This window comes from Protobothrops mucrosquamatus, unplaced genomic scaffold, assembly GCF_001527695.2.
Source record: "Protobothrops mucrosquamatus isolate PMUCROS unplaced genomic scaffold, P.Mucros_1.0 scaffold702, whole genome shotgun sequence".
Classification (NCBI taxonomy): domain Eukaryota; kingdom Metazoa; phylum Chordata; class Lepidosauria; order Squamata; family Viperidae; genus Protobothrops; species Protobothrops mucrosquamatus.
The window spans coordinates 293,559-310,822 of record NW_015386984.1 but is presented as its reverse complement, the minus strand read 5'-3'; the positions used below and the strand labels follow the sequence as shown (position 1 = coordinate 310,822).

Below are 17,264 nucleotides of genomic sequence, written 5' to 3'. Positions count from 1 at the left end.
CTTGTTGGGGTGTTAAGAGCTGTATTCCAAATATACTTTCAGGAAAATAAATTGGGGAGGAAAAGACAGCTAATTGAATGCAGATCTCTTGTGGGGTTTAGAATTTTGACACACTCTCTCTGGATTTCCTAGCCGGGACATCTAGTACAGTGTGCTTATGGAAGAGTGATTCACACTTGCAGGTAAAACAAAGAAAATGCGTGATATAAGGACACTTTACCATTTTTTCAGGAATGGAGCTATTTGAAGAAGCACTACAACGATGGGAACAGGCATTGACATTTCGGAACCGACAAGTTGAGGATGAAGCCAGCTGTGGTGCCATCAAGCTTGGAGCAGGTGATGCTATTGCAGAAGAACATATAGAGGTAAGAAGATGTCAGTACACACAGGTAACTTTATGCTGTTATAGGAGCACGGGGGGGGGGGATACACATATTAAAACTGTATATCCCATTTTCCACTGAAACACATTGAGAAAGGCAGATTGTATCTGCAATTTAAATGAATCCTCTCCCAAGAATACATTGCTTATATTGTCATTCTCCCTCAATACCAAATTATAATATTTGTGATAATTTTAACATCAGAAATATTTTAAAAATTTTATGTACCAAAACTTGTGTTAATCTGATGATTGCCCATAATGGTTTTGAGGCACTAAAGATAACTACACGTAAAATCAGAGAGAGAGAAATTAAACATTTCAAGTGATGTATTTTTACGTATCTTTTGTGTTGTATTACAAACACATTTATTGTCTATGGAACGTCTGTGAGCTCAAATGAAAATTTTGTGTGCGTTTTACATTTCCCCCCCTGTAGGATATATCTAGAAGTAAACATGTTGGTATTGATTAATTTAAGTGGGTAAATAACCTAACTGCTGCTTTATTTAATTCTTCTGATCCTGCTGTTCTTGCATATGGTGTAGCCTAAATAATTAATCACCACAGTAAATTAACCAAATGAGCAAATCATCTCAGCATTTCCATTAGCTGCTTAAAATGTTATTTTATATCTTGTAATTTTTATTTACAGGATATTATTAGTGCAGAGTTTATACATAAGCTTGAACTTTTGCTCCAGAGAGCTTACCGCCTTCAGGAAGAATTTGAAGCCTCCCTTGGAGCATCTGATCCAGCGTCCTTTGCCAATGAGGCTGGTAAGTTTTTTTGTTTTGTTTTTAAGTTTCCATGTTTCCTGACACAATACAGTTCACTTTTTCAACTCTGTGCTCTCCAGATGTCCATGATTGTAACTCTTGTTAGAGATGACCTGTGCTAACTGAGAATTATTATGGTCCAACAAATTGGGAGATCCCTAGTTAGAGACGGCTGAACTAACTATTACCCTAGATAACTAAGGGAATCTGGGATAATGGTAAATTAATTATTTGTATTTTTCTTTCATACTTTTCCATAAAAGACCCACAGAGTTGGGTTTATTTCTATAATCATGAAAGTAAGCATCAAAAATATTTGGAGTATTTTTTAAAATAGATAGCCTTAGCCTTCCTGACCTTATCCCTACAGATTTTGGCTATTCCCTTATAATCTGTTTTAGTTATATGCCCCTTTCTATTTTTAAAACTGGTTCTTTTTGTTTTTCATTTTGTCAAAAAGCACTTTATGCAACTATACCAGATTCACCAGGTATCTCCCATCTTTCTTTTTTGTGATTGGGCCTCATTTATTTCATTTTTCAGGATTTATCAACTTTGCTAAATATTGTTTGCCCTCAAGATTTCCATCAATGGAACTTTTTCCTTTTTAGCTTACTGAAATCAACTGCATTCAAGTCTAAAATTCTAATCTGACTGCCTTTAGTTTTACCTGTCTCCCAAGGTTCCTACAACTTCTACTATTTAACCATTTATTCCCTATTAGTATTAATGCTAATGTCATGTATGTATATAATATTGCAAACATTTATATACGATTTTCCTAGAAATTAAAGATATCTGATGTATTGCCAGGGCTAAATATCTATTTTAACTTACTTTTGGATCTATATCTCTGGCTTCACTCTCACCATATTATAGTATTAATATGATTTTCAAAGCAATTTAATATGGGAAATCTGCTGTTTCACTAGATGATATGTTTTCAGTAATTTTTTCCCCTATTGGTTTATTTTTTTCCTCCATCAAGTGAAATTTAGCCTTGAATTATCAGACAATCTCTGATAGAATTCTCTCTTTGAATTCAAATTTTGAATACACAATTTATATTAAATAAGAATCACAAACAATATCAAGTCCATCAATCTATTACATTCCTTTTTCATAAGCTATAGTTTCTTTAACTGAAAAGTTGAAGAACACAAGGTAAGAGCTAGCAATAACTTTTTTGGCATTGCAAAATAGCAGAATCCTGCCAAAAACAGCACAACCTCAGGCACAATAATGGAAAGAAAATTTGGCAGGAAAAGTATTAGTAATGTAATAATACTAGGAGGAATTGGGTCAGTAAGGCTAAAAATTTAAGACTTTCTGTTTTCTTAGTCTCATCTGTCTGAAGCTTGAGCCAAATTGAACATGACACTTAATGGGGAATGGAATAGTTCTGTGTGGATTGAGTTAGAAGAGTGCTTTTCAAACTTAGCAACTTTTAAGATGTGTGGATAGCAGCTCCTAGTATGCTGGCTGCAGAATTCTGGGAGTTGAAGTCCACGCATTTTAAAGTTGCCAAGTTTGAAAAATACAGACTTTAAAGAAAAAATTGCTATACGCAAGCAGTAAGTTCTCTTGGCAAAAAAAGAGAAAAAGAAGAAGAAAAAGTTTATCCTAATTTTGAAGATGAAAATATTAACCTAGAGCCAACGTAGAAGAAAAGGTGCAAAGCTTTTGTTTGTGTGTTTCCAGTGCTAAATGCTGCGCTTGTCAATTTTCATGGCCTAAGCCTAGCAAATAGGGAATTAAAGAAGAGACAGTGCATATAAAAAGAATAACCAGTTCATATAAAACTGTGCTACCAATTTATATATTATTAAGAAAAATATATAATCTAGTTGATATGGCGAGGTTTCTTGGTCTGGGTGATAGCTGAGTATTAGGTCCTCATAAACAAAAATCTATTACTGCTTAAAAAGGAATGAAACTGCGCTCACTGGAATTTTTAACATTTTAATATCCCTAGGCTGTGCTAGTGCCTCAGTCTGTATTAGAAAGTATAAGCATCATCTTCTGTAAATTCTTTTGATTCACATTCTACTATAGAGCATCTATTTATCCATCTTTAGGGCTTTGTACACTGAATCCACTGGAACATTGACTCATCTCATTTTGGTTTTTACATCCATTTATAGTTATGTGAAAGTGGCAACTGTTCTCTTGATTTCTCCACTTCACGATCACATCCCATTCTTCCAAACTACTTACATGGGTCAAGGTGTACGGCATAGATGTTTGCAGCTTTATAATTTTCTGGATAATAGCAAAGTAGCTTCCAATGAATAGGAATACATTACAGCTTAATGTGGCTGTGGATTTTTGTGGAATCCTTCCCCCAATGTTTAATATTGCAGCATACTTTTGTTATTCTCAAGCTGTGAGAAGTAGGCTACTTAGATCTGAATTAAGAGCTGAGTTTTATTTGGATCCCGATTCACAGCTTAGCTGCTCCAAAGTCATATGTGTCATTCACTGGCGTTAGTCACAGCTTCAAGATAGGTGTATTAGTTAGGATTTGAAAGACGACTCGACTGCCCCTGCTCCTCACAGTTCTCGTATCACATGGGGGTTTCCTGATATAGGAAATATTAATTATGAACTGCACATTGGTAGGAATGTAAACTTTGTTTTTCATACGAATGGTAGAAAGGACAAATTAGTCTGTCAGTTATTTGTAACAGGAATTAAAATGCGCTCTGCTTTATTTTTTCTCTTTCTTTTTCCTGCATTCACAAAAAGCAAGTTAATTGGACATATTTATTTAATCACTACGGAAATATGCACAGTATTTTATGGCTTATTAAAAATACAGCCTGCCAATGTAAATTGTAACAAACCCCAATACCAGAGATAATGTCCAGAATTTCATGAGTCACATTATTATCATTACATGTTAAGTAATCCCTGTGTTAAGACCCTGCCATGAAATTTACACAACCAGCTGGTTTCGACTGGTTTGCTGCCAGACTAATATTTTTGCATAGACTAAAAATTTATTCTTATTTGCCAATAAATAGCAAAGTTTGTAAAAGAAGAATATTACCCCAAGTTTTGTCTAAATGCCTTATGCAAGGGAAGTACAATATTTATAGGCAGAGTTAGCGAGATAGAGACAGTTGAGAGAATTAGATTGTGTTAAGCCATGTATGCATTGTTTATATTCTGTCTAAATTTGTGAAAGTCTTCTGTCCTAAGGCATAGTCTGAAAGTGGAACCCAATCCAAATTGTAATTAGTTGCAGTTTTTTCTAAGCATTATGTTTTTTAATGTTTTATTAATAAACCAATACTATTGTTAGTAGAAAATAATTTCATAGACAATAAAAATAACTGGTTCTTATAATAATTGATTCTTATAATCTAAGCTTGGTTCCTGGTTAATTATGATGGCATTCATTATATATTTGCCCTAAAAAATTACTCAACATGGCCTATGTGATTCATGATAATGTTTTTTTTAATTAGTATTGATCATTGCACAGTCAGCCAGATGTTCAGACTGGATTTGGCATTTTTGTCTACCTATCGAGTCCTTACCAAGGACCTGGGATAGGCAGATGTGGATGTTTGATCATGTTACAGATATCATTGCAGAATGGAAGCTGTTCCCAGTAAAGCCGCCTTTTGTAATTGACTGATGGCAAATTTGTCAATGCCAATGGTGTTCAAATGGTGGGCCAGTTGTTTTGGGATTGTACCCAAAGTAGTAGTAGTAATAGTAGTAGTAGTAGTAGTAGTAGTAGTAGTAGTAATAATAATAATAATAATAATAATAATAATAATAATAATAATAATAATAGTAATAATAATAAAGTTGGAAGGTATCTTGGAGGTCATCTAGTCCAACCCCCTGCTCAGGTAGGAAACTATACCATTTCGGACAAATTTACTATTGGTACTATCCTTTCTTGCCTTTGCCACAGTCCTTCTATTTCTATTTGTAGGTCTTTGTATTTTTTTATCTTCTCCAGTTCTTTCTCTTCAATTCTGTTGTCTCCAGGCACTGCAGTGTCCACTATCCAGACTTTTTTGTTTTTCTTATGGACAATTGTTAAGTCCAGGGTGTTATGTGGCAGGTGCTTGTATATTTGAATTCTTCTTCTTCTTATTATTATTATTATCATCATCATCGTCATCGTCATCGTCATCGTCATCGTCATCATCATCATCACATTCTTTGGAGCTTTTCAGAGTTTGTGAGACTTGGTGGGAACTCTGGAATCTCTAGATTTAAATCCTACTACTTTCAGTTTCTTTCAATCAACATAGTGTTAAGCACTTTGAAAAAAAAATTCCATCACGATTTATTTTTTTTTCCATTTTTTTATTCTTTGTTCTTCCTTTTTTAGGATGGAAATTCCTATGCCTTTATGTATGTTTCTTTATATTATAAACTTGTATCTTTAAGCTTGCTGGTTGCAAGTCTAAAAGCTTTTAAGTCCCACCTTAAAACTGGTATAGTGTCAGCCAACTTTACCTAGAAAGGGCTATTTGATAGATTTTCCTATTAATGCATNCATTTTTTTATTCTTTGTTCTTCCTTTTTTAGGATGGAAATTCCTATGCCTTTATGTATGTTTCTTTATATTATAAACTTGTATCTTTAAGCTTGCTGGTTGCAAGTCTAAAAGCTTTTAAGTCCCACCTTAAAACTGGTATAGTGTCAGCCAACTTTACCTAGAAAGGGCTATTTGATAGATTTTCCTATTAATGCATAGTTGTTTTGCTACCATCACAAGCTGCTTTTTAAATCAATGCAAATGTAATACATAGAATTTGGAAACGTCTCTATTTAAAATGTTTGCTATGACCATATTCCTTTTAGGGCCTTGCTAGAAAGAGTCATAGTGATATATTATCCAGGTATTAATACATCTCTTGGATTCTTCATATAGGCTTACTGCAAGGCAATTGGTATGGACTAAATTTCATTTAATCTTGGAACAGGAGTGAGCTGTTTAGAGGCCATGTGGTGTTAAATCAGTAATGAGTAAATAGATTTTGAAATGCAGAGTCAGATGCAAGGTTGTTATTGCCAGCTTTTAAATTTATCTCTTTCTTTTATCTATTAAGATTCTTGTTTCAGTAACTTTTAATTGTGCAAAATGGTGAATCATAAGGCAATTTTTTTTTTAACAAAGGTATCTCAAATGGGCTAGCTTACAGAATGTGTCCAGTATTTGACATCCATGACTTCGGTGGGATAATAATTTTGTAAATACATTTTATGATAATATACTTTTCCAGTATATTATAATTGTTGAAGACCTCAAGGAATCTGTTAGGGAAATGTCTTTAAAATGATGACCCAGTGGTTCATAGGTTTCTAGTAATCTTATAAAAACTTGTCTAAAGAAGGCAATTATGCTGAAAATAAGGAACTACAAATGTTAACCTTGATAGTTATACCTTTATTTAACTATATTTTGAATGTATAAGCCTATAATTTCTGTTGCAATTGCAGATAGAAACAATCAATTTAACTTTTCTGAAGTCACCTTATTATTTTGTAATATTCTGAAATCGCCTATTGTCTGTGCTTCTCTCTAAAGTCCTATTTCTGTTAGCTTCTGACAATCTAAAATATTTTTATTTGCAAAAAAAACCCATGAAAGTTTTCATTCTCTTCTATTATACCTGCTTAAGAGCCTTTTTTTTCCTGATAGTTTTCTTGATTTCCTTGTCTTCCCTACTAAAAAGATCTTTGGCTTGTAGACTATCCCATGATGATCAGTTTATATTCTGATTTCTGTATTTTCTGTAAAAAAAATTTTTTTTGTAATTTTTACTGACTCCTTTCCTTGAGTATACTGAAGAAATCTGACCCTCCCAAAGTTCCCTTTCAGCTGAATTTTTAAGTTTTCTAGCTCCCAGTATCTGGGGGGCACAGAAGGTGGTACCAGTAAAATGTTAGCTAAGTTAGGCAATTAGATTCCTCCTTAACAGTTGCCTCAAGGGACAGCTGCCCAGTGGGTGACAATGACTGTGAGGAGAATTAGCAGACACATGGGAAGGGGGGGAAACATAGCTCTTTGCTCTGAGTTATCTAGCAAAATACCCAAGTTCAAATTACCCCTGCAGCATATCAAGTGGTAATACTGGTATTAATAAATGCCAGTATTAATAAAGGGGTTGAAGTTTCAATACCTAAAGGAAGGGTGTAACTGAAAGGAATTGACAAATAGAAATAAAAGAACAGGCCAAAATAATAGACCATGGTTAAATAACCCGAAGGATATTTTGAATACATTTCTGTAATTTAAAAAGAATGTCCCAAATAGGAGCTAGTCAGTGTGCTGCTTGAGTTAGTGTCCTCCAAAATAACTCTTCCAGGGTCTTCTTTAAACAGTATCTTAGAAGAAATATCAGGAAAATGTTGAAATTTACCACTATATGATGTTCCTTCCTGTCTCTTAAAACAGGCCTTAACATTAAGCAGCTTAATGAATTCAAAATAATTATGAGCTATTTCTTTTCTGGCAGAGAAGCCCAGTATGTTTATGAATTTCATACTGTATATGGGTTTTACTTTTCCTGCTCTCCCACAAATGTAAGGAATGTAAATAAAAGTCTCTCTGAGTTCATTCATGTTTAATAGGGTAGAGAAGCCAAATACTACAGTCATTATTAAGCCTCTGTTGCTTCATTTTCTTTTGCCGAAGTTTTAAAGTGTTCTAAAACAGTATTGTGAGATATTCCTACTGAGGTCTCTGTGTGTGAATACCTTGAACTTTATTTGTTGTCTGTTTGGATTTTAATTTTTGATCAACTGAAACTTGTAAAGAGTGTGCTGGTTTTGAGGACGTTGAATGCCTTTTTCCTCAAGGTTTTGAGGCAGTATCTAGGGAACATAATGGATGTTTCTAGGTCTCTTATGAAGTTATTTGTCATTCTGTTCTGGGAACAGGATGCTGGATGAGATATATTTTCAGTCAGACACATCACAATTTTTTCTTCTGCTCTAGAAATAGAGCAAAGCCTTACACCATTTCATTCTTCCTTGAGCCTCAGCCCTTCTCTTTAATTCAGGAGATGTCAGACAGTGGGTGACGTGAACTGTCCAGATCAGTGGTTCTCAACCTTTTTAATGCCGCGACCCCCAACCGGTCGTAAGTCGAGGACTAAACCGGTCGTAAGTCGAGGACTAAACCGGTCGTAAGTCGAGGACTACCCAACCGGTCGTAAGTCGAGGACTTTCCCTGCCCGGGAGCGCCGCGCATGCGTGGTTCCGCCCCCTGCGCCAGCCGAGGCATAGCTGGCAAGCAGCAGAGACAGAGCAGGCCGACCATCAACTGGCCCAGCCCAAGGCACCCGCCGGAAAAGGGGAAAAAAATGGCGGACAAAAAAATGGCGGACAGCCTTGCTTGGCGACCCCCGTGAAATGGTCGATCGACCCCAAATGGGGTCGCGACCCATAGGTTGAGGACCGCTGGTCCAGATAAAGAGCTAGACTTGGCCTGGCATACTGGCCAAAGTGATGCCATACTACAGGCCAGGCTTGCTGCTGAGAATTGTGTTCAAGTGATCAAGCTGGCTGTTTTAATTGTAATAAAGGCTGACAGGGAAGAGAGTACTGTCCTGTTAAGCATGTTTTGCAAAAGTGCTTTGGGAAACAGGCAGTGGTAGAATGCATGTAACAAAAATGTTCCTTCGATATGTATGAGGATTTAATGCACTGGGATTATACAGTAAATAATTTAGCAAAGAGGAAGAAGGTCAGGGCAGCTGGGAATGAGAGCAGTGTGTCTTTGGGTCTGGGGATTTGGAGCTTATTGATTTTTAAGCTTCTTCTGTGAATTGGACATTTAAGCTCTTCCAGACAGACAGCGCGTGAGCATCAGTAGCCAAAAAGCACCTTGCCATTATTTTACCGTTTGCATATCACAAACATTTTGTTACGGATATAAGATGGTAGAAAAAAATAACTTGAAGTTGCAAATAATACCATATTGTATTCTGTAAACTTGATAAACTCTGTTTCAGACAGGGCAATTGAATAACGAAAATTACTTGGAGCTGGCCCTCCTTTTAGACACAGTGTATGTATGTATTTTAACAGTATCTCAATAACTTCTTTTAAATTATTGTTTTGATTTTACCACAAATAATTATATAATGGTGAAAATGATAAAAATGTATAAGTATACTGAAATGGTTGAGGTAGAAACAGAAACTTGGGATGATAGCAGTCAGATCCTAGAAGTCAAAAAAAGGAATGGAATTAATGCTAGAATACAAAGAGTGGCTAGACAGCTAGAGAAGGCCACAGTATTAAATAATATATCTGATAATAAGCAGTAGGATTTAAAAATTTGTTTTCCATCCCATCTTTCATTTACAAGCTGATCAAATTTTGCAGGATCCTAGGGCACATATATTTGCCTTCATTCGTGATCAGAATTTCCTTTAATTCTGTGGTTAATTGTAATCTCTCCTTTGAAAAGATAGATGAAGTAAAGAATATTTGTATAAATATTAGAAAAATTAAATATTAATATTGAAAGAAGGAAAATGCTCGTATTTTTTAAAAAGTAGGAATTCTGTGAGAAACACATTTAAAAAAGTATCAGCTTCTTTAATTTTGCAAGGAAAAAAGCGAACTATCCAACGTTAGGAGAATTCTGGTCTTTTCAAAACAGTTATATCACCATAAAAGTGGCTTTTTAAATATTTTATATTTGTTAACATGATGATCAGAGAAGGGGAGTGTAAATTCAATAATAATTGTAATTAGTAATAACTGCCCCCAAATGAGTAGTAGATCCTTGTATCTTTTATTCTAAATGCTAAACTTTTTAAATATAAAATGCTTTATGCATTTATTTAGTCAGCCATATGTTATTTCTCTCTGCTAATATAAGTAATCTGATTTTAGGTTACTTTCAAATTTTCAGTTTTATACCTTGCTTTGCTAGGAGAATAAGCTTTAGAAAATCCAGTGACACTTAAAGACAAGAGAATATATTTGAGAACTGTGTCTTCTGAAATAAATAGGGTGATAGCATATGAGGTAACTAACACAGACTCAGAACTTTGTAAGAATCTGGGACTGACTGCCTATGATGGCAGGGTGGATCAAGCAGCTGTGCATTCCTAGAGCTTTCGTTTGCCAGTGTCTCTATCTAAATCTCTCTTAAACATTTGTACATTATAAATTTGAACATGTGGACGTCTAGGAAAAATTAACCAAATGCTCTCTGAATAACACTTGTCTTTGAATTTAAAAAAACTCATTGTAACAAGGAATTACTGTTCTAGCAATTTTGAAATACTCAGCATCTCCTATCTTGCTTTTTTATTTATGTAATGTTTTCCCCATGTAGGACCTATAGCCATATGTTACCATTAGTAGAAAATGGAGGAAGTCACTAATTTGAGAAATCTATAACATTCATTAATGTTGCTGATATTAGTTAATCAAATCGAAAAATGATAGCTAAAAAGAGTGCATCCTACAATCTCCTTCATGTATCTGACTTTTACTTACCTCGTTTAAGAAGTTGGGAAGTCTGCCAGAAATTAACACAGCTGGTTTATCGTTTATGACTCAGAAAATGACTCAATTTGTTAGCCTAGTAACCTATTTATTAAATATTTCTTCTACTTGTTTTTTTCTTCTTGAACAAGTTACTTTTTTTAGCCTTACAGCTTTGTACTTGTGATATACCATGAAAATAATTTTCAGAAAATATCCAAGATACCATCTCAAATTGTTAAATGTGCTATCTAGTCCAAAGAATTGAAATCCACATAGTTTTTCCCTGTTTTCTTCCTAAAAGCCATTTCAGTATTCTTTAAAGGTTAGTTGGAAAAACGTAATTTTTCTAAAGCCTCTTATTTGTTATGTGGGAAATGACAGATTGTGCATTATTTTTGTCTCTTTGTTTTACGTACCAATTGTAGTACCAAGATGCTTCCGTAGGCTTCATTTTGGAAAATTTGACTAGAGAGATGAACACTAAAGATAATCTTTGCAATTTACAGCAGTGAACATCTGTCTTTAGTCTAATGACTTTTTAGGGAAGAGAAAAACAAAAACAGGTTCTGTAACTTAATACTATAGCTATATGACAGAAAGCTAGTAGGTTTCAAAGAGCTCTGGTATAATGTAGTTTCAAACATTTAATTCCCCAAAGTGTTAGGAATGCCTGTATTAATGAAAAAAAAATCTTCCTTCAAGATATGGGTGAAAATTTAAATATTCCTGAGTATATAACTTCTACTACTGTCCACATGCATAATAAGAAAACGGCATTTTACTGTTGGAAGATTACTGTAAAAAATAAGTAAAAATAAAATTAAAATAACTTTTTTTTTAATAATGTGGTTTTACTTTGCATGCTTTGGGTCCAAACAGCTGAGAACCTGGTAAAATATTTTATTTATTTTTAAAACTATGCAAAAGATAGAAGGTTCCTAAAATAGTTTATGAAATAGAACAAATACTGTTGTATATAACATGCCACTTTAGGAATTAATTTAAAAGCTCTCTGACGTGATTAGTGTCTATCTAATATAAATTTATCAGTTAAGATTTAAGCTGAGTCATACTGAAGTTTTCTTTAACGAATTTCCCTCTAAAGCCTAGGATTTTATATTTATGTAACACTTAATACAATTCAGTAGGTTTTGACTAAAACTGATAAGTAATGCCAGCCATTTTATTTTTGTAGCATAATGTATGGTTTACCATTGTATCTGAGTCTATCAATATTCAGAACAGCCATCTTGGAAAAAGCAGGCAATAAATTAAGATTAAAAATAAGATAAAATAAAATTAGTCATAACTGTTGGGATTGTAAAGAAGATTCAAAATATAATCAATGTGTTTCTTCTTTTTTAAAGGTAATCAAATGGATAATACTATGAAAGATATTACAGATGAATTCAGTCTGCGAGATACTATAAGCATTGGCTCAACAGATTCATTTGTTTCAGCTGCTGAGGTATACTGAGGCAAGATTTGTTGTCGTATTGTGTTAATTATCACCTGAGATCTTGTACTCAATTAATTAATGGCTTCTGCTGGTCTTTAATTGAATCTCCTAGAACACGGGTGTCAAACTTGCCATGTTACGTGACATGTCGTGACGTATCGTGACTTTTTTTTGCATTGCCAGAGCTGGGGTTGGCGCGGCCTCCATATGATGCAACCGGCCTGTGGGCCGGCAGTTTGACATCCCTGTCCTAGAACAAAATGTCTTGACAAATGTATACAGATTCACAGATATGTGAAGATTAATTGTGATTGTCTGACATTTAAACATTACAAATACCCATAACATTTTTTCCCCATTCAGTTGTGTCCGATTCTCAGAGACTGCCTGGGCAAGTACCTGCAGTTATCTTGGCAAGGTTTTTTCAGTATTTGTTTGCCGTTGCCTCCTTCCTGAGGCTGAGACCGGCTATGAAAGTGACTGGCCCAAAGTCACCCAGGTGGTTTTGTGCCTAAGGTGGGACTAGAACACATGGTCTCATGCCTTCTATCCTGATGCCTTAACCACTACTCAAACTGGCTTATAACAATTATGAATACATAACATGCAACATAACATGCAACATAACAATTAAGAACACATAAAATGAAATATTCACAGATGCATCACTAGAACATGAAAATTTCCACAAATTCACGGGAAAGATGCCTATTATATGCCATTCTATTAATGACATAATGAATTCTAATAGTCACTTTTTTCAATAAAAACATTGCAAGGAAATTGATGGTTTTGAAGTTCTCAGCTAGTTACACTATTGGAATTGTAATGTTTATTTCCCGGAAAGACATAGTTAATCTGGGACAGATGTAAGCTAGATTTATTTATTCATTTATTTTGAAATATAACAACAATGTCAAGATATAGATTTACTTACTGGATTATTGAGAAAGGGGTGATTTTAAAGGACAGTGTTAATTACAGTATTAATTGCTCATTTTAGGATGATTGTAAATTGTTCCATAAACATTGGTTAAAATCCTGTTTGTGGGTGTAAATCAAATACATATTATTGTACCTTTAATATCAAAAAATTAATATTCTGCCCTTAAAAGTGACTTGCAAACTACTACCTATTGGAGAATAATGCCATCTAACTTAGGTAAGCAAGTCTTCAAGTTCAGCAGATACAATATTATTTAAAAGTTTTCCATTGGCTGTCAATTAGCTACTGAACCAGGGTCCAGGAAGTTATTCTCCATTTATAAATCTGTATAGCTCTGGACTAGGTTATCTGGGAAACTGCTTTCTTCTATAGGACTACCTATTTTTATGTCCTTCAGATGTTATCTTGTTAGTATAGTTCAGTGGTTCTCAACCTATGGCTCGCGACCCCATTTGGGGTCGATCGACCATTTCATGAGGGTCGCCAAGCAAGGCTGTCCGCCATTTTTTTCCCCTTTTCCGGCGGGTGCCTTACCTCCCTTGGGCTGGGCCAGCTGGTGGTCGGCCTGCTCTGTCTCTGCCGCTTGCCAGCTACGCCTCGGCCGGCGCAGGGGGTGGAACCACGCATGCGTGGCGCTCCCGGGCAGGGAAAGTCCTCAACTTACGACCGGTTGGGTAGTCCTCGACTTACGACCGGTTTAGTCCTCGACTTACGACCGGTTGGGGGTCGCGGCATTAAAAAGGTTGAGAACCACTGGTATAGTTTGATAATATGCATATAATAGTGATGTGGCAGAAAGCATTCACTCTAGAGTGCTTTCTATGTGGAATAGGATATTTGCGGAATGCCATTATGAAGATGTTTTCCCCCCAAATCAAGTAATTATTCATCAGGCTATTTCTGACTACCAAATTGCTAAGTTTAATAATGATTGTAAGGTTTTATGGTTTGGACTTTTACAGATGGATTTTATTACATTTTATTACATTACATTCTTGTCCTGGAATTTACTTTGGGAATTCATTTATTAAAAGGCTTTGATGCTTTTCTTTATAACAAAAGAATCCCTCTTCCAGTTATGCAAGTAATGATACAAAATAATAATGTTTTACTTTCCCCGTTTTTTTGTCCCTTCTTACAGACCACTTAAGTCACTTAAATTACTTTGAACTTTTGAGAGAGAGAGAGAGAGAGACATGTGTAAATTAATCTCTAATTCTTTTCTGCATTTATCGTGGCTACATATCCCTATTTTGGGGAGAACAAAACTATTTTTGCTGTCCGAGAATGTAATTTTCTGCCTTAATATACTCTGGATGCTTATTTCCCTATTCTTAATTTCTCTTTGTTCTGCTGCTTTTACAAAGTAACATGTCTGTGAGCCAGGTGTTACCCTAATTTTTCTTTCACATATTTGATTTTCATAATTATCTGTAATTTAAAGTGATATTGAAAAGCAGGTGCCATTCAAAAGATTACAAAGGTGTTATGTTTGCGAAAGTAACTTGGTAACTAAAACTATTTTTTTTTAGCTTACAGAACATAAAGAGAGCCGAAACTATTATCATCTGGATTCACTTTGCCACTGCCCATTATATGAAGAAGCTTTGCACATGGCAGAAGAGGGCAAGATTTATTCACGTGTCTTAAGGTGAAAATGCCTTTACATTACTGAAAATTCTTATGGCAGAGTTTTTAAAACATTGTCAGAACTTTTATTGTTTTCAAATATGTCTAAATTAAAGTGCCTGTCTGTGATTATCTTTGAAATATTATTTATTTTGTGCATAGGACTGAAATGTTCGAATGTTTGGGAGACAGTGACTTCCTTGCTAAGCTCCACTGTATTCGACAAGCTTTTCAGGTAGAACTCTATGAGACACATTTTAATTCATCTTTGTGCTACTTATGGTGCATCTCTATTAAATTATTACATAGAGATTTGCAGAACCAAACAAGTTACATAATCAGTATTATGCAGTTTTTGCAACATACAGGTAGTCCTTGATTTACAACTGGTTGTTTAACAACTATTCAAAGTTTACAACAAAAATTGGACTTATGACGCGGATTCAAAGTTCTGACATTTGCTCCTCCTGTGGTCATATGACTGAACTTGGGGTGCTTGGCAACTGATCTGCCTTTACGGGCATTTGCAGCACCTCATGAATATGTGACCACAATTTACGATGTTTTTGCTGAAAATCAGCTTTTATCTCTATTTCTAGCAAAAAGAGTTTAAAACATTTACAAAGAAACTAGAGTGTTCAGAAAGCTGGCTTAGTTCATAATCAGATGCTATTTATGGTCACTATCAGTTAATGTTGTTTAAATTTAGCCATTTCCAAGGAAGTTTAAAATACGGCACATTTGGGAAAATCTCTACCATTTCAAGCATATATATAGGCTTTGTTTCCAGCCCTTAAGGATGAAGTCTCCAAGAATTTCATTATTGATTGACATATTTTTCTGCCATGGTTCATAGTAATTTAGGTACGTGCTTATTTATGATTCTTGACAAAATTATAGTTGACTGGGGTCATACACTATATTAAAACATAATCTGTGGACTACTGTATATACCCCAGTGGCTTTGTTCACACAACAAGCTAAGCTAAAACCAAGCAAATTACAAGATGGCTTAGGGCATTGTGTGAACACAACCATAGATTCCATTCCCCTTCTTGTTAAAATAAGTTTACTCAAGAAGATATTTAGTGACATTTATCTCTTTGAGTAATAGGGCCTAAAACGTAGATGGATTTGTGCATTTGGTTTCAATTTTGAGTTCTAACAACTTTCACTCATTAATGCTTTTTTTTTTAAACAAAAACAAAAACAGGTCATTCTTTCAGACTCTGCAAATCGAATATTTCTTGCTGAAAGTGGCAGAAGAATTTTATGTGCTTTAATTTTGAGAGCAAGAAAGGTAAACCTATTTTGTTTTAATAACTGGTACAATATTGTAACAGGTTTGATCATTTAGTGCCCTTATAACACGAGTATTCCTATTTTGGAAAAGTGGTATCCTGCTTTTAAGATTATAAATTTGGTCTACATGTGGCAGTGATTGTTCATATGAGTTTATGGTTATATATTTCCAAAATGTATTGTTCTGCATGCCATTTACTAAAACATGTACACAAAGTCAGGTATCAGAATATACTATGCCTTATAGTGAGATACTCTTTATTTCTAGATTACCCTTTGACTTACAAATAAACAGTGATGTCAATGGTAAGGCAAGGATGAAAGAATCCATATAACATGCACGCTATTTTTTCAGAGTTTTCTGTTCTCCTTTACAGAATCCAAAGAAATTTGAGGAAGTATTTGATGAAATGATCTCTTTTTTAGAACAAGCAGATCAATGGATTCATACTGAAATGGAGTTGGCTGCTTATGGGGTATGTACAGTATATTGTTACTCTCTGCTTTCAATGAAATGTTTTAACTCTTTTTTTTCTTTCTTTGGCTCTAGATAGCTATAATTCCTTACTGAACTTTATTTTGTTTATATTTCAGGAACTCTGTTATCGTTATCTCGTTTATTTATTCTTTTATATTTACTAAGTTTGAATAAACAATTTGTTTAAAATGTCACCAGGATTTTTATTGTAATTTATAGCATGGACTTCTTTTTTATAAATGTGCTCAGTACCCTTTTTAAAATTTGATCCTCATGTAGGTGAAACACTTAAACTTTTATGATGTTGTTTTGGACTTCATATTAATGGATTCTTTTGAAGACTTAGAGAACCCACCCATGTCTATACAGAATATAGTTAATAACCACTGGCTGAACTCTTCCTTCAAAGAAACTGTAAGTCCATATTTGTTTCACTCCATGCTTCAGTAGTACCATTAACTGGTAGGAGATATCAATTCCATGTATTAACATCAGGCTGGGACCCAGTTTGTGGAGAGAAGTATTTCTCAACTTTTTAAAGTATGGATAAGAGGCAGCCTCTGTAGAGTCCAGGTCTTTGAGAAAGCATTTTAAGCAGAATGAACAGGATGCTGGTACTCCATTGAGAAAGAAAGAGGGATATGGTTCTCTTGGATCCCCCGAGAAAAGGGTTGGGGTGTATTGGTTCCAAGTAAGATGAGTCATACTTTGAATGAAAGCTTATTATAGTGCTTTCCTTTTCTTACGTAATGTTTTCAAAATAGCCATGGTTGTGTTTTCTTAGTTGATTTAAGTCTCTC

General features: G+C 34.6%; 1 protein-coding gene across 1 annotated transcript in view; it reads left to right on the top strand.

Annotated features, from left to right (window-relative positions):
- MIGA1 (mitoguardin 1) overlaps nt 1-17,264 on the top strand; it is a 34,980-nt gene that overhangs the window by 7,775 nt on the left and 9,941 nt on the right. The window contains exons 5-12 of the mRNA XM_029284537.1: nt 232-368; nt 1,041-1,164; nt 12,018-12,118; nt 14,588-14,706; nt 14,847-14,919; nt 15,898-15,984; nt 16,364-16,462; nt 16,744-16,878. Coding sequence (XP_029140370.1) covers nt 232-368; nt 1,041-1,164; nt 12,018-12,118; nt 14,588-14,706; nt 14,847-14,919; nt 15,898-15,984; nt 16,364-16,462; nt 16,744-16,878 — 875 coding nt within the window. The remainder of the gene's footprint in view (nt 1-231; nt 369-1,040; nt 1,165-12,017; nt 12,119-14,587; nt 14,707-14,846; nt 14,920-15,897; nt 15,985-16,363; nt 16,463-16,743; nt 16,879-17,264) is intronic.